The sequence below is a fragment of the Gracilinanus agilis genome, chromosome 2 (assembly GCF_016433145.1).
Source record: "Gracilinanus agilis isolate LMUSP501 chromosome 2, AgileGrace, whole genome shotgun sequence".
Classification (NCBI taxonomy): Eukaryota; Metazoa; Chordata; class Mammalia; order Didelphimorphia; family Didelphidae; genus Gracilinanus; species Gracilinanus agilis.
This window is the reverse complement of record NC_058131.1, coordinates 570188858-570211740: the sequence shown is the minus strand read 5'-3', so window position 1 is coordinate 570211740 and position 22883 is coordinate 570188858. Positions and strand designations below refer to the sequence as shown.

Below are 22883 nucleotides of genomic sequence, written 5' to 3'. Positions count from 1 at the left end.
TTTACATACCAAAAACATTTGTGTTCCTCGGTAATGGTGGCTGTTTTACATTATGGTACCTTCTACAGCAGCATAATTTTCCATCTCATCGGAGGCAAAGTTGGCATTTTTGATTTTAAAATTCTCAATTAACAATTAAACACAGAGTATTAAAACAGTCCTTAAACTTTAAGTAGGTGTGGGAAGTAGTTTATGACTTCTAAAGACATTTTCATTTTTCCTCCATCCCCTCAGCATATTTTTACACTCTAAAGAGGTTATGTCGGGTGAAGGGCTTACTACAGGAAAATGAATGGGAACTTTTGGAATTGATGCCAAAACACAGGTCACTCACTGACTAGCAATGTATTCACACGCCTTTGCCATCATTTAGACCTCCAATTCCGAGAAGCTATGATTTGTGGGTACAGAATTTGTTCCTTGGGTTTTAGATAAAAGCTGTTACCCATAGTGCCACTGGCATTCAACCTTTCCACCTGTGCACATAGGAATACTGGCAGTTCCAAATCCAGGTTCCCATGTTGGGAATCACACCTAAGGCAAAACATCATCTAGAAAAGGAAAAGAAGTAGGGAAAGTTAAAAAAGAACACCACCACAAACAAGCTTCAGATTTGGTCGTTCCATTTTCTCTTCTACTTTGAACTTGCTGTCTAGACACATATCAATTCAACAAGTTACCACTACTGTGTTATGACATCCTTTGGAGGAAGCATCCAACAGTAGAAGGAATATTAGTCATTTCCACCTTACGGGCCTCAAATTCCCCACCTATAAAATTTTGGAGTGGTAATAGATGATTTATAAATGTCTGTTCTAAACTAATTTCTTTTCCTGTCACTATCTTGCCCTTCTGCATTTATGTCAGTCTTCAGCCTCATTTTTCCCATGTCTTCATATCTGAATTCTTTAAAATGAGATAGATAAGATCCCTAGCTTGCTTTTGAGTCCAATTGGGAGGAAAATATTCTGATATCAGAAGAAAGGAGGGGAGAGAGAAGAGAAAAGAGAAGAGGAGGTGGTTTCTTGGTGTTATAGGTCACAGATGATAACTAATCAATAAAACTCCTGTACCCAAAAAAGATGCTCACCTTAAATCCATTGTAAGGAACTACTATAAGGAGAAAGATTTTTCTAAAAGCAGAAGCTCTCTGTAAATTTTAATGGAGGTGGCATTTGCAGGCTTCTAATCTGAATGCATAGAATTGGACAAGAAGAGAAGAGAGGGTAGGATTGCCTTTAGGAGACTGCACAGTGATTTTAATGACCCCGACTTTCTTCCTGAAACAAAGGACTATCTTTTTAGCATCGATATTCTTTTGGTAATGCTGTAGAGCTGTAAGTCATGGATTATCAGTCTCTGGAGGATTGAAGTTATAGGTCACCCAAAGGGTAATGGAGAGATAAAGGTAGATGGAAGTAGGATGCCTGGCAGTATTGAACATTTGTGCAGGAGGGCTATCTAAAAGATTCCATCAAAGAAAAACATGAGAAGAAAAGAAGAAAAGTCTTGTTGTGTAGTAAGAGCAAATGTTAACTACTGAAGAGTCAGTACATTCCACTGATATTCATGGGGTGGCAAGCAAACTAGAGAACTCGGGAGATTCTAACTAGAGAACTCAAAATTCAAAGGGTTTTCAGGGCAATCCAGTATGATCCATGTCTGACAAATGCCCATCTAGCCCCTTGTCTGAAGGCTTGTAGTGAGGAGCAGCCATTGCTTTTCAAAGTAACCCAAGGAGACTCCATCATGTTCAGTGAAACCCCTTTCAAAGGTCACTGGCAAGAGTCACACTAGATCAGAAGATTGCAATTAATATCCATTATATGGACACATAATAATAAAATCACACAGAAATAAGATTTGTTTATTTTCTTATGGCAGTCAATCAATAAATATCTGGTGATGCAAAGAAAGAAAAAAAAACACTCTCTGACCACCTCAAGGAATTCATATTTTAATGGAAGAGACAGCATGGAAATATTTTAGATAGATAGCTATAGATATATGTGCATATGAACATATACATGATACACATAAGATATATAGGATTTAAATGGGAGATTATCTCAGAGGGGAACAGGGAGGACTAGGAAAGGCCTTTTTCAAAAGACAGAATGTGAGTCTCAAAGGAATCCAGAGAAGCCAGGAAGTGGTAGGGAAGGTAAGATAGTATTCCAACCAGTAAAATGGTACCATCTATCTGGATTTCCCTCTACCCCATACTTAAGATTAACAGAGTTGACAAAATTAGCTCTCCAGAAGATGCAACTGCTTGAGTCTTTGAGGGCAATGTTCAACTGAACATGTTACCCATTCTTGAAAGCCAGAATTGCATAGGATAATGGAATCACAGATCTAGAAAGTGAAGGCACCTTAGAGCTCATTTAGTCCATATATAAGGAAATGAAGTGACTTATCCAAGGTCACAAAAGCAGTAAGTGATAGTTGGACACTTTTCCTCTCATTCTGGCCTCTCCCCAGATAGATTAGCTAGAACTGAGAAGGAAGATCCACAGGTTGTGGACAGAATTTTCTCACTTTTAATCCCTCATTTGTTTAAGGACACTTTTAGGTCAAGTAAGCAGAGGTGGTTTCCTCCTCTATAGAAATCAGAGTTAGTAGATGTTAACTCCAAGTGTGTAAGTATGTATTAGGCTAAGTTTGAACCAAGCTTGAAGCCCTAAGAATGAGGAAGCCAAGATCAAACTAGATACAGCATTGCCTCGGCCTATTGTCCCTACATCAGGCACTAATCAGGCACAGTCACAGTGCCAATACAGTTGCAACTGAATACAAATCTGGAATTAAAGACTTTTGTGAAATTTGTTTCTTAAAGCAGGACAACTGTTTAGTTCCCTTAAAACTCAACTATTTGTTCTTTGAAGCAAACCAAAGTCATTGGCTCAGTATCTCTTTCTCCCTCTTCTTCTCTACTCTCCCTGTCCATTTGTCTGTCTGTCTTCCAGCAAGGGATTTTCTGACTAATAATAGAAATTGATGCTGATTCATAAAGAGTGCTAGACTTTTGCATCTTGTGTGACACTGGGCAAGTCACTTAACCTCATTGCCTCAGTTTCCTCATTTGTAAAACTAAAGACTAGAGTCCCTTCCAACTCTAAATCTATGATTCTATGATTAAACAGCTTCATGGGATGAATCACTGAAAAAGGAATCAATGTCAACGAAACTTGTATTGGTAAGGCATAGTACACAACTCCTTTGTCTTAATGGTAGTACCTTCCTGAGACTTGGATTCTGTCTACAATTACTATTCACATGTGGTCATCCATTCTAATTGAAGATCTCTTGTGAAGGGGAACTTCTTTTTAAAAGACAGCTCTAAGTAGAAATCTCTTCCTTGAGTTGGGTCAAATTACCACCCCCCCTCCCCAGCATAACTTCCATTTAGGGACCATGAATAATTTAATGAGTGAATAAATGAATGAAAAATATTTACTAAGTGACTTGAAGTTAGGAAGATCAGAGTGTGAATCTAGCCTTAGACATTTACTGTTTAAAATTATTTACTAAGTGCTCTCAGTCTTAGTTTCCATAACTGTAAAATAAGGATAACCATAGCATCTATCTTACATGGTAGTTGTGAGCATCATATTATTTATATGTCATGCTTAGCAAACCTTAAAAGTGCTATATAAATGTTATTTATTGATATAAATGATGGGAAAGTGAGGATTATGTCCCACCTGAGTTTCCTCAAGACAGTATTTCAGGAGGCAGCTGTGTGGTTGGGTGGATGGAGAGTCAGGCCTAGAGACAGGAGGTCCTGGGTTTAAATGTGGACTTAGACACTTCCTAGCTGTGTGACCCTGGGCAAGTCCTTTAACCCCCATTGCCCAGCCCTTCCTATTCTTCTGCCTTGGAACCGATACACAGTATTGATTCTAAGATGGAAGGTAAGGGTTTTTTAAAAAAAGACTAAATATTTCAGTTCCTTCGACTTATCCTTACATGACATGATTTCCAGACCCTTCACCATCCTAATTGTCTTCCTCTAGGTATACTCCAGGTGATCAGTGCCACTTCTTATGTGCAAAACTCAGAACTGATGATAAAACTTCAGAGGTGGCCTTGCCATAGTGGGTTACAGTGAAACTATCACCTCCCTCTATTAAAAACGAATCTATTTCTTCTCTATTAAAAACAACTAAGGATTACATTTCTTTTTTTGACTAGCCTATGCAGTAAGGCAGTTGGGCAATGCAGTGGATAGAGTACCAGCCCTAGAGTCAAAAAAACTTGAGTTCAAATCTGGCCTCAGACACTTACTAGCTGTGTGACCTTAGGCAAGTCACTTAATCTTGTTTGCCTCAGTTTCCTCATCTGTAAAATGAACTAGAGAAAGAAATGGCAAACCTCTTCAATATCTTTGTAAGAAAAACTCCAAAAGAGCTCACGAAGAGTCGAATATGCCTGGAAAACAACTGATGATTATTCATCTCTCTCAGCCTCAGTGTCTTTTTCTGTAAAATGGGTATAATTATAGTACCTACCTCACAGGGGTATTGTGAAGCTCAAATGAGCTAACATTTTCAAAGTTCTTGGAAAACTTTTAAATCCCATATGTTATTGCGGTCATTGTAATTATCATATACAAGTTATATCAAGGTAATGTGGGCAAGACAGCATTAGCAGCTGAGGAAACAGAAGGGCCTCGTGTAGGAGACAGCACTTGAACTGAACTTTGAAGCAACATACAGACTCTTAAAGGAGTAGGCAAAGATGGGCTTACATTAGAGACTCTGCCAAACTGTGGAGATGGGAAGTGGAATGTTGGGTGTGAGGAACAACAAAAAGGCTACCTTGTCTAAACTTGAGAGGGCACGAAAGATGATAATATGTAATAAGCCTAGGAAGGTGTATCAGAGAGCTGTTCCCAGTACCCGATCTCAGAGTCAATAGGGAGTCAGTGGGGTTTATAGAATAGGGAACCAAAATGGTCATGCCTTTGCTTTGAAGAAAACATCCTGGTAACTGAGTAGACAATAAATTGAAAGTGGGAGAAAGAGTAGCTAGGTGGCACAGTGAATAGAGAGTATCCAGCCTAGAGTCTGGGGTATCTGGGTTCAAATCTGATTTCACATATTTCCTAGCTGGGTGACCCTGGGCAAGTCACTTAACCCCATTTGCCTAGCCCTTGCCTTTCTGTCTTACTAAGACAGAAAGTAAAAAAAAATGTTAAACAGAGAGAAACTATGCTGAGTAAAATGAAGTTTTCCTCAGAGCTTCCTTCTTTCCATAATGCTGGTAGCTGGTCCCTCTGCACTGCGGTTATTCTGGCCACAAGCACATTTGAGCATTGATATTTTCAACGGTGTTCCTCATGTGGGGCCCTTCTTGTGCCATATGATATGAGCCCATTTCCCAAGAAGAGATAATGAGTTCTTGCTTTTGATGTATTAAGCCTGTCTTTCTATAAAGGTCCCCATGGAAAACACTAGAATGGTTCTACCATAGAGGAAGGCATTATTCTTTGCATGAAATATTGCTGCAACTGTTATCACTTGATCTGCCACTATAAGCAGCTGATCTGGGCTCAAACATAGCCTGTCTGCTGAGCTCCAAATTCTAAGTCCTCAGCAAAAACAGGGTTGGGAAGGGTAACCTAGCCAGCAGGGGACATGGATGAAGGCCCTGAGCAAGGACCTCGCTCTTCTTATGCTTAGAATCATTAGCTATAGGTCACACCATATGGCTAGAAAGAATTGGCTTGGCTACTAGGGCCTTTCTAGATCAAATCTTGTTTTCCTTCATGACCTGATACAGAGTGAAAGGAGCTAAGAGAACAATAAAAACAACTTTGAAAGACTTTAGAACTCTGATCAGTGCAATGATAAGCCAGGAGCTCAGAGGACTAAGGATGAAACATGTCACTCACCGCCTGACAAGGAGGTAATAGGTTTAAAATGCAGAATGTGATGTACATTTTTAGACATGGCCAACGTGGGGGTTTGTTTTGATGGCCTCCGAATATTTCTTTAAAAAAAATCTTGTTTTCTGTTTTAGAATCAATTCTAAGTATTGGTTCCAAGACAAGACCAATCATGGCTAGACAATGGAGATTAAGTGACTTGCTCAGGGTCACACAACTAGTAAGAGTCCAAGATTGGATTTGAACTCAGGACCTCCCAACTCCAGGCCTGGCTCTCTATCTACTTCACCACCTAGTTGTTCCCTTCTGTGTATTTCTTATAAAGGTTTTCTTTTTCTTTTTCAAAAATTATTTAATTGGAGTGGGAGGGAAAGATAAGAAATGCTTGCAAAAATAAGCTGATATTTGGAGCAGGTAGGTGGTTCAGTGGATAGAGTACTTGGCCTGGAGTCAAAAAGACCTGGGTTGAAATCTGGCCTCAGATGCTTCCTAGCTATGTGATCCTGGGCAAGTCACTTAACTCTATTTGCCTAGCCCTTGCCCTTCTGTCTTAGCTTTGTTACTAAGACAGAAAGTAAAGGTTTAAAAAAAGTAATTCTTAAAATATAATCCTCTTCTCCATCATCTTTTACACACACACACACACACACACACACACACACACACAAAACTCTAATCCATATGAATTGAGCATTTAATTCGGTGGCATCCCTCTTCCCTCTGCCTTTTTCCCAGAGTTTATCATGTCCCCAAGTAGGCAGGCTCTGTTGAACCCTCCACGTTCACCACAATCCCCACTGCCACAATTGTATATCGCCCTGCCAGTGCCTTCAGCTGTGTACTTCTCATGGGGAGACATGATTCATTCTCCAGATTCCTACAGCAAAATTTCCTCTAGGATATTTGCTCCCTTGCTGTGGTATTTGTGAACAGCAAAGACACATGGTGGCAAAGCCGAATGGTTCCTTCTCTGAGCAAAAGAGATGGCATGGCATAGTGTCCAAATGCATCATGAGCAATATTATTGCAATGAATTCTTTGCCCCCACACAGCGTCCTGCATCTGAGGAGATCACTTTATAAATGTCAACTCATTAATCTTCCTAATACCCTTGAGACACAGGGATTCCCCATCAAATCAGTGTAGGGGGAAATAGCATATCTGAAGAAGCTACCTGGGGTTCACCCATTTAACAGCCTGGTCTCCATTTGAGATGGTACATGTCTTCTTTGTTCCATGATTCCAACCATTCGAAGTTATATCCTCACCATTGGGATAATCAGCAAAACATATGGAATGGAGCGTTCTAACTCTCAGAATCATAGAATTCTAGAATTAGGAGGGACTCTAGAGGTTCTTTAGTCCAACCCAAACATGGACAGAAATCTTCCGACTAACATCCCTTGCAAAGAGTCCACCAGCCTTCACTTGAAAGCACTCGGTGATAGGGAGCCAGCTTCCTGAGACAACTTGCTCCATCTTTGAATCATTTCATCTGATAAGAAGTTTTTCTTTTACATCAAGGCAAAATCTATCTCTCTTCCACTTTCACTCATTAAACCTAGCTCTCCATTGAGGGGACAAAGTCTTTTACATGATATCCCCTTAAATACTTGAAGACAGTTATTATGTTTCACCTTGTTCCTATTCCCTGACCTACCCATCCAACGATCTTCTCTAAATTAGGTTAACCATTCTAGGCTTCCCAAACAGATCCTCAGATGCCATGATCTCCATCCATCACTATCCTTGTCATCTTCCTCTGAATGTATGCCAGCTCATCAATACATTTAAAAAAATATGGTGCTTAGAAAGGAAGCATGGTGTTTCAGATGTGATCTGACCAGGGCAGAGTACTGCAGGGCTATCACCTAGCGAGTTTATAGAATACTCACAATACCAGTGTTGGCAAGGACGTCAATGGCAAAATGGAGTCCAACTCTTACCTGAAGCAAGAATTCTTCCTAAACCATGCCCACCAAGTGATCATCCAGCCATTGACTGAAGGCCTCTCCGAGATAGAATCTATTGACCCCTGAGGCAGCCTATTCCACTTTTAGATAGCTCTGTTAGGATATTGTTTTTCTTTCTTAGTGCTTTCTAGTTTATTTACATCTTTTCTATTTTCTATTATATTTACATCTTTTCTAGAATGTGATGCCCCAAAGTCAATACAGTTGAGGTATCTCTTCATGCAACCCAATAACACATTCGTCTTTTTGGCCACCATATCAATCTGTAGATTCACATCAAGTTCATTGTCCTCTGGGATTCCAGAGCTTTTCCTTTATATAACCATCCTAAATTTGCCTATTTGCAGTTTTTACCCATCAATCCCACTTGAATGAATGAATGAATTTAATCTTTGGCCCCTTTCCTTTATTCATGAGTTGTTCCTGGGAACTTCATTTTGGGAAGGAGTCAAGTTGACTTTCTTTCATTCTCTTCCTGGCTCTCTTTCTGACGCTGAATTTGGACACCATCTCTGCCAATCCCTCTTTTTCAACTTCCTTTTGTACACCATCATTCCTCATTAAAATGTAAGTTCCTTAGGGGTTTCTCTTGGCTTACATTTGTATCCCCACTGCTTAGCACAGTGCCTGGCACATAGTAAAAGCTCAATAAATATTGGTTGCCTTGCCTTGCCTTTATCTATTCTTCAACACAGCCCCTCAGGTACTTAAAGACATTTATCCTAGCTTATCTTCTCCATGCTGAACACTATCCACTTCAAGCTATCCTTGTGAATTTGAATCCTTTAACCATGCTAGTTACTCTCCACTGAAAGTGCTCTAACTTAATGGTGTCAAACTCAAAACAGGAAACACTAAACCAGGCATAAGGATCCCTGCAGGCTACATGTTGACTTAGAAAAACACACATCAATATTATCTTTTTTATTGTATTTTTACTTATTTTGCTGTGCATTTCCCAGTTACATCTTATAGCTACATCCAGGTCATGTGTTTGACACTTCTGCTCTGGTTTACCAATGTATTTCCAAAAATATGATGTGGTGACTTGAACCTAATATTCCCATTATGGTCTGAGCAGAACATTCTACAATGGAAATACCAGCTCGAGTCCCTAAAAACCACGTCTCTCTTCTTGCAAGCTAAGACCACATTAGGATTTTTTTAGTTGTCTATCACACAATTGACACAAAGATTGTTTTCTCCATAGAGTGTCAGTGAAATTGATTTTTTTTTAATCCGAACTTCAGACATTACCTTTAACCCCATGAAATTTCATCTTCTTCTGTAGCTCGAAGTCCTAGCCTTTACTTGCACCACCTTGATCTGAAACAGGCCTCATGATATTCTACTAAGAGGTTGATTGGGTGACTACTGAGACTGAGTCAGAAGGAGGCTACTTACTGTATGACCTTTCCCAGGTCAGACCAGGAATCAGTGGATGAGCAAAGAAGAAAACTCAGCTTTTCTAGGCAGTTGTGTGACCTGCTACCCCGCCCCCCCTGCTCTGACTTTTCATTTTCCTGAGCAGGTGGCTAAAGAAATGCAATGCTTCATCGTTCCAGCCTTGAGGCACTTCATGAATCAGAGGCAATTGGTCTTCAGTAGAAGGGAACCATTCAGTCTAAAGCAGGTATAAAACAAAAAAAGAAACTAGGTAGAGATTTTTTTAAAAGGCTCAACAGAGAGGAGAAAGGACCAATGAGATAACATTGTATATTTTCCATGCTCAATTATGAGTGATGCAGTGGTTTGGGGAAATCTGGCAATATACATTAAAAAAAAAGAACTGGGAGAACTATTACATCATGCAGCGTGATGGGGTGGGGGTGGGAGGAAGGGAAAGGCCTATTGCTTTGAGAGCAGTTTTTCTTTCTCTGGTATCGCCAGGCAGTGGCTCACCACATGAGCCTGCTTTCCCAGCCCATCTTAACAGACCTCCCCCTACTGTGAAGTGAGTCAACCTGAACTGAGCATAGACCAAGGCACTCTGGCAGCTTCTCATGGCCATTTTGTTTTGTATGTCAAGCATTTGCTAAGCTAACTAAGGTGTTAAACTGACTGAGACTATACGACCAGAATGCTTAGGATATTTCAGAAAATATCCAGGTTATTTGGACCTGCCTAAACCATTTACCTTGATGTTTCCCTGTAGTATTTAGATTTTTCAGATGGCATCAAACCCAAGATAAACTGAATAATCTGGACATTTCATTCTATTTGTTGGAAGAATTTCTCATTTTGTCCAAATGGGCACTCCCTCCACAGAAACAACCCTATATAATTGAGCCTTCAGCATTCTAAATAGACTTGGGGGGGCGGGATGGTAATAGATACTTTTTGGCATGAGGGCATTGACCATGTTACATTTGGATGATTTCAAGGCTCCTTTTCTACTCTAAAAAAATTCTGTGATTCTGAATATATAGCTTTGTTGTTGTTCAGTTGTTTCAGGTGTTCAACTCTTTGTATGACCCATTTGGGGTTTTCTTGGCAAAGCTAATAGAGTGATTTGCCATTTCCTACTCTAGCTCATTTTACTGATGAGGAAATTGAGGCAAACAAGGTGAAGTGACTTGCCCATGGTCACACAACTAGTAAGTGTCTGGGGCCAGATTTGAACTCAAAATGATGTGTCTTCCTCATTCCGGGCCTGGCACTCTGTCCATTGTGCCACCTAACTGCCCCATGCATAGCCTAGAGAGCATCTAGTCCAAAATCACCATTTTATAGAGGAAGAAACAAGTCCAATGAGAGGTACAGGGACTTAGGGGCATAGGACCTTAGACTTGGAGCTGGAAGTGATCTTGGAGGCCAAGTAGTCCAACCTCCTCAATTTACAGATGAGGCCCAGGTTGGTTAAGTGATTTGTCCTACCTTATTTACATAGACAGTAAGTAACAGGGCTCAGATTTGAACCCACTACCTCAGATTCCATAGCCAGCACTCTCAATTTTATTATCACTTAACAGAGTAGTCACCATTATTGGATCCTAATCTCAACCCATTTGCTTGTCTGTGATACCCAAAAGAATTCTAAATTTTCTTCATCTGAATCTATGTTTCTGGGATATGAAAAGCATCAGTCAAATAGGTTTACATTCAGGGTCTTACTTAACATATGATGGAAACAGTCTAAATGAGACTTCACTTTAAAGACTTTTGTATTCTGAGGGAAAAGAGAACTGGAGCCTAAGAGAGCAAAAATAAGTTGTCTTATATTGTATAAGGATGAAATGTAATAGACTTTGCTACTAATAGCAATACAATGATCCAGAACAAGTCTGAGGGACTTATGAAAAGGAATGCTATCCACCTCCAGAGAAAGATGTGTTGGAATAGGAATGCAAATGGAAGTGTATGATTTATCACTTGTTTATTTGGATATATGTTTTATGTTTTTGGTTATATAAGATTATTCACTTACAAAAATGAACAATATGGAAACATGTTTTGTGGGCTAATACATGTATAACCCAGATTGAATTGCTTGCCAGCTCTGGGAGGTAGGAGGAAGAAGGGAGGGAAACAGTTTGGAACATACAACTTCAGAAAACTCATATGGGAATTTGTTATTAAAATTTTTTAAATGTAAAAATAAGTAAGATGTCCTGAAAAACAAGTCTTTCATATTTGAAAACCAGAGTGTTTGGAAGTGTTCCTCCACTGTTTTATTTTTTCTAAGGGGTATAGTGGGGACCAAAAGATAAAAATTCAGTAGTCTCTGAGATTTCTGACTACTCTCATGACTATTCTAATTTAGAAGAAGAAATAAGTGAATGCAGTGGGGCCCCCTTATCCTTGATTTTGGTTATTCATGGTCAACCAAAGCATTGGAGATTTTCCCATTAAGCTTCCAGAAATGCCAGAAGTCTGCCCATAAAGGGCCAGAAGTTCATCTGTGGCAGTGGTCTGCCTCAGTGGTGGCACTTTATGTTTCAACTTTTACTGTTTTTAGGTTTGTTTGTTTTTCTGGAGGGGGGAGCCACAGAGTGCTGAGCCAAGAGGTGGGAGTGGACGGAGAGAGCACATATATATGGGAGTTAGCAATTTGTTCACTTATATCCACAGTTTCAGTTATCCATGATGGGTTTTGGAATGTATTCTCTCCAAATATGGAGCAGTATTATACCTGAATACCTACATGACAGAATTTCAGGAATAAGGGGATGGTCCCAATAACCAGCCTTCCAACCCCCAATAACCAGCCCTCTAAAAACACTTCTACCCATTAGCTGGTGCTTTAAGTTTTACCATCACAACTTCTAGTATGTCACAGAGCATTGACCTTGGAATCTGAGTAACAAGACTTCAAATTCTGCCTCTGATGCTTAATCCCTATGTATCCTTGAGCAAATTAATTTAGCCTCCATGGGCCTCATTTTCTTTTATTTGTAAGATAAGAGAGCTGGATCAGATCGCCCCTTCCACCTCTAGATTGAGGTCCTTTAAAATAGAAAACCACTGGGTAGGACATCTGAAAGAGTTTGGGGAAGGGACACCACTGAAGAGGGAAAGGACATAGAATGGAATGGGCTTTTGGGGTCGTAAAGAAAAATCCTGGCTAAATTATCGATTTTTATCAAAGGCAAGCCCTTCTAAAATCATAGAATTTTCGAGTTGGTTTTAGAATTTAGAATTTTAGATCTTAGACCTGGCATTCTTAACTTTATTTTGTGTCATGGGAGCCTTTGGCAGCCTGATGAAGCCTATATGAACCCTTCTCAGAATGTTTTTAAATGCAAAAAATAAAATATAGAGAATTACAAAGGAAACCAATTATATTGAAGTATATTATCAAAACATGTTTTTTAAAACCAAGTTCTGAGGGAAAGAGAGGGAGGGAGAAAATCTAAATCATAAAATAACAGAAAACAATTATTTGTCCATATAACTGAAAAAAATAAATAAAATTAAAAAGACCAAAACAAATAAACAAAAAACAATTTCCAAGACCCCCGGGTTAAAAACTCCTCTTCAGAGGTTATATTACCCTGTCCTTCCATTTAACACATGCTGAAACTGAGGCTCTGAGAGACTACTTGCCCAAGGCCGAATAGTCTGTTAGGGTCTACCTGAGACTAGAACCTGGATCTCCTGATTCCCATTTTAATATCTCTTCCAATTCCCTCTACTGTAGATGTGCTCTTCGTTATATCACACATAAGAGCCAAACTACCATCACTGGGATTTCAAGAGGGCAAAATACCTTTGAAATATACAAACCAAAAAAGTCAGGGAAAAGGAGTAAAAATTTCAAAATGTCTTTTTTCTGACTCTGGGTAAACAGTAAGCACATTTTTTTTGCCTGTTGGAGGCCTGGTTTTTAATCACTCCACAAGCAGTTTTCATTTCTGTAGTAAAATTGCTTGTGGTTCTATTTAATTTGTTTCTGCAGGAGCCAGCTATGGAGAAGATCTCCGAGGAGCTGGCGGGCATTTTAGCACAGCACGCACAGGCAGTCAATGAGAAACGATTCCCTACATGGGAAAAATTCCTCCATACATTTCTCAGACAAGGTAAATAAGACTACAAAGTTTCTCTTAGTACAAGTAACTATATTCTCTTACATTTAAGGTTTGGGGCCATCCAGGGATGGGTCAAGGTTTGACTTGTTTAGCTGTTTCTTTGAATAGTGTTCATTGATAACTGACCTGCTGTTTTCAAAGCTCCCATAAATATTTATCCTGTTCTCAGCATCTTAAGTTAACAAGGATCAACTCTGAAAATAATAAGGCTAGAACAATTTCAAGTGCTGATTTCAGTCTCCAAAACCCTATACAATTAGGTCCTTCTTTGCTTTAGAAGTTTCCTCTTCCAAGAGGAAAATCTTACTTCTAGTCTTTAACATTAAATTTCAGATAGACTATTTTCTAATGAGAGTCTTTCTCTCTGGCCTAAAAAATCCAGAAAGCAGATAATCAACTTTAGCCTCTTAATTCCCCAAATAGGTTAAAAAAGCCTGGAGGGAAGAGAATCATGTTTTTATATGTCTTTAGATCCCCTATGCCATTTAACATAGTGCCTTAGTCGGTCAAAAAGCATTAATTAAATGCTTATTATGTGTCAGGCATTGTGCTAAGCACAGATGATACAAAGAAGGAGAAAGAAAACACAATCTCTGATCTCAGAGAATGCACATTCTAATAGGGGAAACGACATGCCAGGAAAAAAACTGTCTATACAAGATAGTTACAGTAGAAGTAGAAAGTAATCTCAGAGGGAAGACACTAGCAGTATGAGTTGGGGTTCACAAGAAAATTAGGAAGACTTCTTTCAGGCCTCTTTATGTTATATAAATTTACTTATTCTATCTCTCCCTTCCCTTTTCTCTCAGTGAAATCCTCTTTTATATACCTTGATCCTACCGTTTAGGTTTTTCTCTTCCTGAAAGTTGTTTCACCCTGACTCCTTTTTGGTTCTTTCACTCCTGTATTCATTTTGTGGTGTTATTTTAAGATTGGTTAGAGAGGTTCTCATGATGACCTTGAGCTTCTCTGCTCTATTCTGCCATCTTGGCTCAAGAAGACCCCTTTCGGAAGGTGGAATTTGAGCTAAGTTTTGAAGGAAATCAGGGAAGATTAAGAGGTGGAAATGAGAAGGGAGAAGATAGGCTTAGGATAGGACTTGTGAATGAAATCAATAAATGGTCTTCCTCATCAAAAATTCTTTTTAACTACTATGGAAGCACAAAATCATTTCAAATCTATTAATAACTGAAAATAAGACCTAATGCTTGCCTGAATTTAATTAGCCTCTAGCTTCTAAAAAGCTTAAATGATACTGTGCTAGGTATAATACAGGAGAGAGTTGATCCATCAATCAGCAAGCATTTATTAAGTGCTCATTAAGTGCCAGGCACTTAAAAAAAAAGAAATAATAAAAGGTTTTTTTTTTATTCAAAGGTTTAACTGGATAAGTATATTTGTTTTCATATGAATGGTTATAATATTATTTTTGAAAAATATGGCCAAATACTTTTGCAAATAGCAGACACATTCCTCAACTATGAAGATTTGTGGTGAATTGACACACATGATTTGACCCAATTAACTAGCTTGTAATGGCAGAATTAACTCTTGGAACTTTGTTTCTTGCCCAGACTTCTTGATCTATTTCCACCTCCATGCCTAAGTATTATAATGAGCCAAAGATAAAATGACTGAGGAAACAAAGGTTTGATATTTTTATATTGCTTTATTAAGCAAAACATTTCAATTGCTCAACAAATCAAGACCAGGCTCCTTCCTCAGGGTAGGGCTAGACCTAGAATACAAAGGGAAGACTGCTATGTATACATTAAAAACAATCAAATAAAGCCAATTAATTAAGCTAATTAATTAATAATCATTAAAAATAAAAATAATACATTAGGTAATCTGATTTCTAATTGGATGAAAGATTGAGGACTTTGCAAGATGGGAGGAGGAGAGTAAAGTATCTATAAGCAATTAAAGGAATATGGAAAAAACACAATTGATCAGTATGGGGCACTTTTCAGATAAGACATAGAGGTTGCTTGAGATTATGAGAAAACTCCTTACATCACTTTCAGGATCTGACTGGTTAAGGTTTCTAAATAGCAAGTACAGGTAGTCTAGTTTCCCAATCACACAAGGCTAGGTTCAAACAATTCAATAAGGTTTTCTCTCAATTTCCACAACTGAATAGTTTTCTCTCAAGACAGAATTTGGACTCAGCCCATAATTGAATATAAAGGGAACCAAGCTAACTCCAGAATTGAGTCCCAAGATGAAGTCAGTGTGGTTCACTCAATTCCCACAATGAAACACTTGCTGTCCTAATCCCCTTAATTTCTCTCTGTCTGTCTGTCTGTCTCTCTGTATATAAGATCGAGATTATATATTTCAATACAGGAGGAATATTCTCTTCACCAAAGAAAACAGCAGTCTGTCCTTAACTTGTGAGAATGTCTGTTTAGTGAGATCAGGAATATGTGATTATAATATTTTATTAATGGTGAGAAACAAGAGTAAGAGTTAGAGCAAGGCAGAAGCTGGGCCATCAAAAACAATGATCATAAAGGGTTCCCTCTACTGTCAGGGAGGGGTGAAGGCAGATTGTGAGTTTCTTCTAAGGTCAAACTAATAAGGCTTCTGTAGGAAAGAAAATAGTGCTAATGCTCCAGCAGGCCCTGCTCCATGCCTATTTCTGCCCTTTAAAGAATGCAGAGGCACTCTTCACTTTCTAAATTGTCATGGGATTGTGTTTGGGCAGGCAATTGAAAATAAAACAGGAATGGATTTGTTTGGAAGGGGAAAGGCCCCATTTTCAATGAGAAAACTGGTGGTGACAATGATGGGAAGGAGAAAACACATTGAATTGAATTTAAATATTTTGCAAAGGAAATTACCTGAGGAGTGGGCACACAAAGGTGACAACAGAATCTATCATGGGGGAGTTTTGTACCCTATAAAAACATTTTCACCTAACATTTAAATTGTAGAACATTTCAGTGGACTCCTCTCAAGAAACATATCCTCTTTCCAGGTCTGCGAGTTTGGTTTTTTAATATTTTCACAATTGTATTTCTGTAGGGTAGGTTTCCTTTGTCATCCTACGTATTTTATTTTATGCATTTAAAACATTATCCTGGGAAGTGCATAGGCTTCACCAGCCTGCCAAAGGGGTCCAGGACACACAATGAGGAAGAAACTCTGCCTAATACAAATCTGAGCTCATCCATAGGAGTTCTACTTATATTTGAGAAACTGCTCTAAATTATTAGGATTTAACCTGATAATTTCCACTCAAAACTTAGTCCTGTGGGGGGCAGCTGGGTAGCTCAGTAGATTGAGAGCCAGGCCTAGAGATGGGAGGTCATAGGTTCAAATTTGACCTCAGACACTTCCCAGCTGTGTGACTCTGGGCAAGTCACTTGACCCCCATTGCCTACCCTTACCACTCTTCTGCCTTGGAGCCAATACTTAATAAAAAATTAAAAAAAAAAAAAACTTAGTCCTCTGGACAATGAGCCCTAAGCATAGTATAGTGAAAAGTACATTTTCAAATGGGTTCAAATCCTACCTCTGCCACTTATTGTTCATATGACTGAGCAAGTCACTTTACTCTTCTAGATCTCAGTTTCCTCATCTGTAAAATGAAGGTGTGGTTTTGATGAATTGTAAGATCTCTTTCCATCTATGATTCTACAGGTAAAGAATATGTATTTGGCACTTTTTCAGTCTTTCCCTCCTTCCTTTTCTGGGTATCTATTCTTGTTTGCAAAGGATCAAATAAAAGCTATCTTGAATTTAATTAGGAACTCCTGAAAAACCCCAGCACCTTCCAAATCAAAACAAGTTCATCTCTATGGTGAAATTTATGGCATTATAATAGGGTTGGAGAGACATTTTTGAACAGGGACTTCTGCATAGTTCTCTTACTGTCATATCACATAAGCAATTATCTACTCATAAGGTGGGGCCCTTGTTTTAGAAGCTCTTGGGGAGGAACATGGTTTTCTGGAATGAACTAAGAGGCAGGGAGATATCTAGGTTCAATCTCTGACATTATCTGGCTGTGTGATCTCAGCCAGATCTCTTTCTACCTCTCTGGCCATTCATTTCCTCATCTATAAAATAAAGGGATTTGACTAGATCAAATGATCTTAACAATTTGGGATTCAGGGGGAAGGGGCCTCATAGACCTCTTTGACAGTTGGTGAATCCTATGGGCCTCTTCTCAAAATAATGTTCTTAAATGCACAAAATAAATCAGATTATAAAAGAAACCAATTATATTGAAATACAATAATCATTATTTAAAAAAGTTCATAGACCCCAGGTTGAGAACTGCTGACTAGATTTATCTCTGAAGTTCTATCCAGCTCTAGCATTCTATAATGAACTAGAAAAGGTCAATGTGGGAGGGAAAATCAATATGAATACAAGTGCACCCATATAATATTGTTCCCATCTAATGGTGTAACTGCAATAAAATCCTAGACATTATATCCAAATGTCTAAAATAACACCCCCAAATCCATTCTAAACTCATTAGGCCAGTTTCCTGACATCAGACCATCATAGGCACTATTCCTTTCCCTCTCCACCCACTATCTTAAGCTTCTCTCTCCACTAGAGGCTTCTCTACCTCCAACCAGTGCTCAGTTCCATTCCTAGACAGCTGTAACATTGTTTCACCTGACATTCCGTTTTCAAGGAGATAATAAATAATCTTAGCTGAAGTGTGCCTATATTTACCACTTTCATAAATCTCATCCTCTTTTCCCTAGGTGGTGTGATCGAGGCATTTCCACCCTCTGAAAGTATGACCAATTTGACTGTGGATATGCTGATAGAGCCAACAGGAGAAATAAAGATGCTTTCAACAGGGGACCAGCTCCATGCAGATGGCCCTTTTCGCTACTCTGGCTTCAGCATGCCACAGTCGTCCATTGAACCAGAGGTTCTCAACTCATTGTGTTTTCAAGTAGGATATGCCTGTAAAAATAGAGGCGTTGTTGGTTATTTTTCTATTGACCTGGTGACCTTTATCCATCCAGATTCCTTGGAACAGCAGGTGAGTTGAACAAAACCCCGTGAAATATTAGAACACATTAAGACTTCTAGCTTGCCTTTATTATACAACAGAAAACAGGATGACTTAAACATTTCTCAGATTCAGTAGATTTCAGAGTAATCTGTTTATGTAAATATGTTATTCTAATTGGTCAAACCATTGCTGTTTTAGACCCAATTTTAGGCCTAAAGACACGAAGGCAGATGCCAACATCATATGCTGAAAACTTCCTGGATTAGTTATTTCCTTCTATACTCAAGCAGACTAAGATTTTCCCTACAGAGAAAATATTTTAGGCTACCCTGGGAATCAATAAGTCTGAAGTCTGTTTTAAAATACAAAATCTATCACTAGGATGGAGTCACAAGTTCTTGTTTCCTTTCTATTCCTGGCATTACCAATGATTCTTTTTGTGACTTAAGATAAGTCACTTTTAACCCTTTTGTACTTCAATTTTTCAAGCTACAAAATCCAGTTTAAAATGTCAATTAGTAGCTACTTCACACAGTTCTTTTCTTTTTAAAATGATGCCTATGTTCCTCTATTTTAAGGCTAGATAATCAGATTCTGTCAATAGCATTTTATACCATATCCTAGGACTACTGATTGTCCAGAATTTGAATCCAATAAGATAATGTTTCATGAAGACAGTCATGGGTTTGAATCCTAACCTACTACCTGTGTAAACTTGGATAATTCATTTAAAACTCCATAGCCTAAGTCTTTTCTTCTATAAAATGAACGCATTGTGATTGATCTCCAAGGTCTCTCCCAGCTAGAAAACCTAGGATCCCTAGTATTTTCAATTTAATTCAGGAAACATTTATTAGGCTCTGTGTTTATTCCTAGCAGAGATAACAAGTTCAAATGATCCTCATGAAGTTTACACATCTAAAAAAAGTCTTCACAGATAACTGTAATATAAAGCTATCAGTACATTAGACAGGTGTAAAACAAAGTTCTATATAAGAGAGAGATAATATTAATAGCATTTGTAGCAACTTGAAGTAATCCCAAATTCTCATGGTATTCCCAAAAAAGGCTACCTCAAGATTCAAGGTATTCTTTTGTCATGTATAGTTTCAGAATTGAAATTTAGGAATTCCGATGATAGCTTTACATTTTCTCACCAAGAGGACACAAGTAATTCAAAGCAAAGGCATTTAATGGAATAGCCTCATAAGAAAAGTAGAGATAAAACATTCAGCTCATAAACCTAGGGCACACGCTGTCTCACAAATATACCATTAACAGGAAGATTGTCACACACAGGAAATAGCGTTTGCCCACACTGCACACATAGAGGGGCAGCTCATACTTCTGATGCTATAGGACCACCAAATTTTTTTTGATATCACTGAATTTGTTACTTCTAGGACCATTTGCTGCTGGTTTCCTGTGAGTGTGCTTTGTCAGATGTATATAAGTTTTGTGGCATGTTCTTTCCAACTGGTCTCCCACAACTGCAGATCAAAATTATTGCCTTGCTTCCATGATCACTGCCAGGCCCAGCTCCACTGGGCACTTGGTTATGGAGGACTTTTCTGCTTAGAGCCTCTGACTTTAACTAGAATTCTTACCTGGAGAACTATTTCTTCTTGTAGTAAGAGTAGACTCTTTTCACTTAAAACCCTTAGACTTTTCCTCCTACATCTCTTTTAGAAAAAGACAGAAGCCCTAACATACTCAGTCATGATCCCAGGAGAGAAAAACTCAATGTCTTCTACCCCATAGAGATCAATCTGTTTCTCAGGGCTTTAGTTAAAATGGAAGTATCTTCTTTTTCTATTTCAAAGTCTCTAGCTCTCACTGGAGTTCTTATCTGGAATGCTATTTCTTCCTAAAAAAGAGTATACTATTTTATTTTAAAACCATGAGTCTTTTTCTGCTATAGCTCTTTTAGTTTAAAAAAAAAGGCAAAAACCTTACAGACTCAGTGATGAGACTCAGTACTTTTTGCCCCTTGCTTCTCAGAACTTTGGCTAGAATTGCTTTGCCTTATCACCTTCATCTCATAGAATCCCTGGCTTTGTTCAAGACTCAGCTCAAGGACTACCAGAATTCTGTAGCAGGCTGTGTATTGGGTGTTCAAAGAGGACTAGCCCCTCTAGTGTGAGGACTTGCCACCCCCCTTTTCAGGGCTATTCATCCACCTTGGGTATCTACCTTTCACCCAACTCTCACCTGTGTTTCCAAGAAGCTGTAGCATGCATAGAGACTACACCCTGGTAAAACCATCTTGGCTGATGAGTTAACCAGGTTGAGGGTAACTGTCAAGACCTCAGACACATTTGTGAGTTTGGGAGGTCTAGCCCAGCATGTGAAGACTTCCTTGTGGAGTGAATAGGCAGATGAAAACAATTTGTTTCAATGAACTTCATGAAGGTGACTAAAACAGGTGCCATGGAACAATTACAGCTTAGTCAGACATTAAAGATGCCACAGTCATCCACTGCATCCTGAGCTATCATCCGTCATCTTTTTTTAAATATTTATTTTTTTAAAAATATTTTTCCATGTTTACATGATTCGTTTTCTTTTCATCCCCTCTTACTTCCCCCCTCCCAGAGCAGATAAGCAATTCTACCAGGTTGTATAAATGTTATCACTTAATACCTATTTCCATATTATTCATTTTTGCAATAGAGCAATCTTTTAAAGCCAGAACCCCAAATCAAATCATATATGCATATAAACAAGTGATAAGTGATAAATCATATGGGTTTTTTTTGCCAGGTATACTATTATATGTTCACCTAATTTGCTTATAATTTCCCTCTTTGTGTTTAAGTCATTTACCCATTTTGAATTTTTCTTGGTGTAGGGTGTGAGATGTTGATCTAAACCTAATTTCTCCCATAATATTTTCTAATTCTCCCAGCAGTTTTCTGTCAAATAGTGGGTTCTTGTCCCAAAAGCTGGGATCTTTGGGTTTATCAAACACTATCTTGCTTATTCCTCTGATCCACCCTTCTTTCTCTTAGCCAGGACCATATTGTGTTTTTTTTTAAACCTTTAACTTCTGTGTATTGACTCATAGGTGGAAGAGTGGTAAGGGTGGGCAATGAGGGTCAAGTGACTTGCCCAGGGTCACACAGCTGGGAAGTGTCTGAGGCCAGATTTGAACCTAGGACCTCCCATCTCTAAGCCTGACTCTCAATCCACTGAGCTACCAAGCTGCCCCTAGGACCATATTGTTTTGATGATCGTTGCTTTGTAGTACAGTTTGAGATCTGGTACTGCTAGGCCACCTTCCTTCACATTTTTTTCATTAGTTCCCTTAATACTCTTGATCTCTTCTTCTTCCAGATGAAATTTGTAATAATTTTTTCTAATTCTATAAAAAAAATTTTGGTAGTTTGATAGGTATGATACTTGATAAGTAAATTAATTTAGGTTATGATTGTTATTCTTATTATATTAGCTCATCCTACCTGTGAGCAATTCATGTTTTTCCATTTAGATCTAGTTTTATTTATGTATCACCATTGTGATACCTTTGTCCTGCTACTAGACTTTGGTGACTCGGGGAGAGAGAGTGAGGTTGATGATTTGGTGCAACTTTGCCTCACTTAAATTTGGTTCAAGAGCAAGTCAAAACATCACCCTCATGATATCATTGGTCCTCTTCGAAAATGAAAGAAGAGCAACCATCACCCTCTGTAGGAGGTAGTTTCCTCTTTAAAAGAGGCCTTGACCCAGACACCAACAAGCAATTCATGCAATGTGTACATGATATATGCTTAAAACAGAGCACATTCATGGTACACACAATAGCCCCAAGTTGTTTGTATTGACAAGCTTAAATGTTCTTTTTTTGTACTATATCTGCTTTGAGTCTTCCCTCTAGTGTAGATCCAGTAAAACTATGTAATTTGTTGCTAAACTACTCTAAATTTGAATCCATCTTGATGGTAACCTCTTAGCAAACTACCAGTGGCTCTCAAGGCCTCCTAATTTCTTAATTTCAAAGCTTTTTGGACCTCTCATGCAAATGAGTAAAAGATGGCAGATACAAAACCTAAAGGGACACAGGGAGGCAACTGTGTACCCTACTACCAGGTTTGTTTTGCGTGTGTGTTTGTGTGTGTGTGTGTAGCCATCAAAATCATAGAATGTGGCAAGTTTTTTTTTCCCCTCAGTAGCAGTAAATATTTAGGATGTTTCTAATGTACTCCTTGAGGGCCAGGGCTTCTTTTTGGCTTTGTTTTGTAAATCTAGTGTGATGTTCTACTGTATAATCAACCAACCTATCAATAAACATTTATTAAACTCTTTTTATGTGCCAGCTAGAGCTTGGGGTGCATAGAAAAAGAAAAAAGCATTCGTTGTCTTACATTCTAATGGGGAAGCTAGCATATATTTAAAATAGGCATGTGCAAAATAGATTTGCTTTTGTTTGTTGTTCAGTAATTTTTTAATAGTATCTGACTCTTAGTGACCTCATTTGGGGTTTTCTTGGCAAAGATGAG

The 22883-nt window shown here is 38.5% G+C and overlaps 1 protein-coding gene across 1 annotated transcript in view; it reads left to right on the top strand.

Annotated features, from left to right (window-relative positions):
* IQCH (IQ motif containing H) overlaps positions 1-22883 on the top strand; it is a 278771-nt gene that overhangs the window by 170481 nt on the left and 85407 nt on the right. The window contains exons 15-16 of the mRNA XM_044660111.1: positions 13265-13385; positions 18125-18411. Of these exons, the coding sequence (XP_044516046.1) occupies positions 13265-13385; positions 18125-18411 (408 nt within the window). The remainder of the gene's footprint in view (positions 1-13264; positions 13386-18124; positions 18412-22883) is intronic.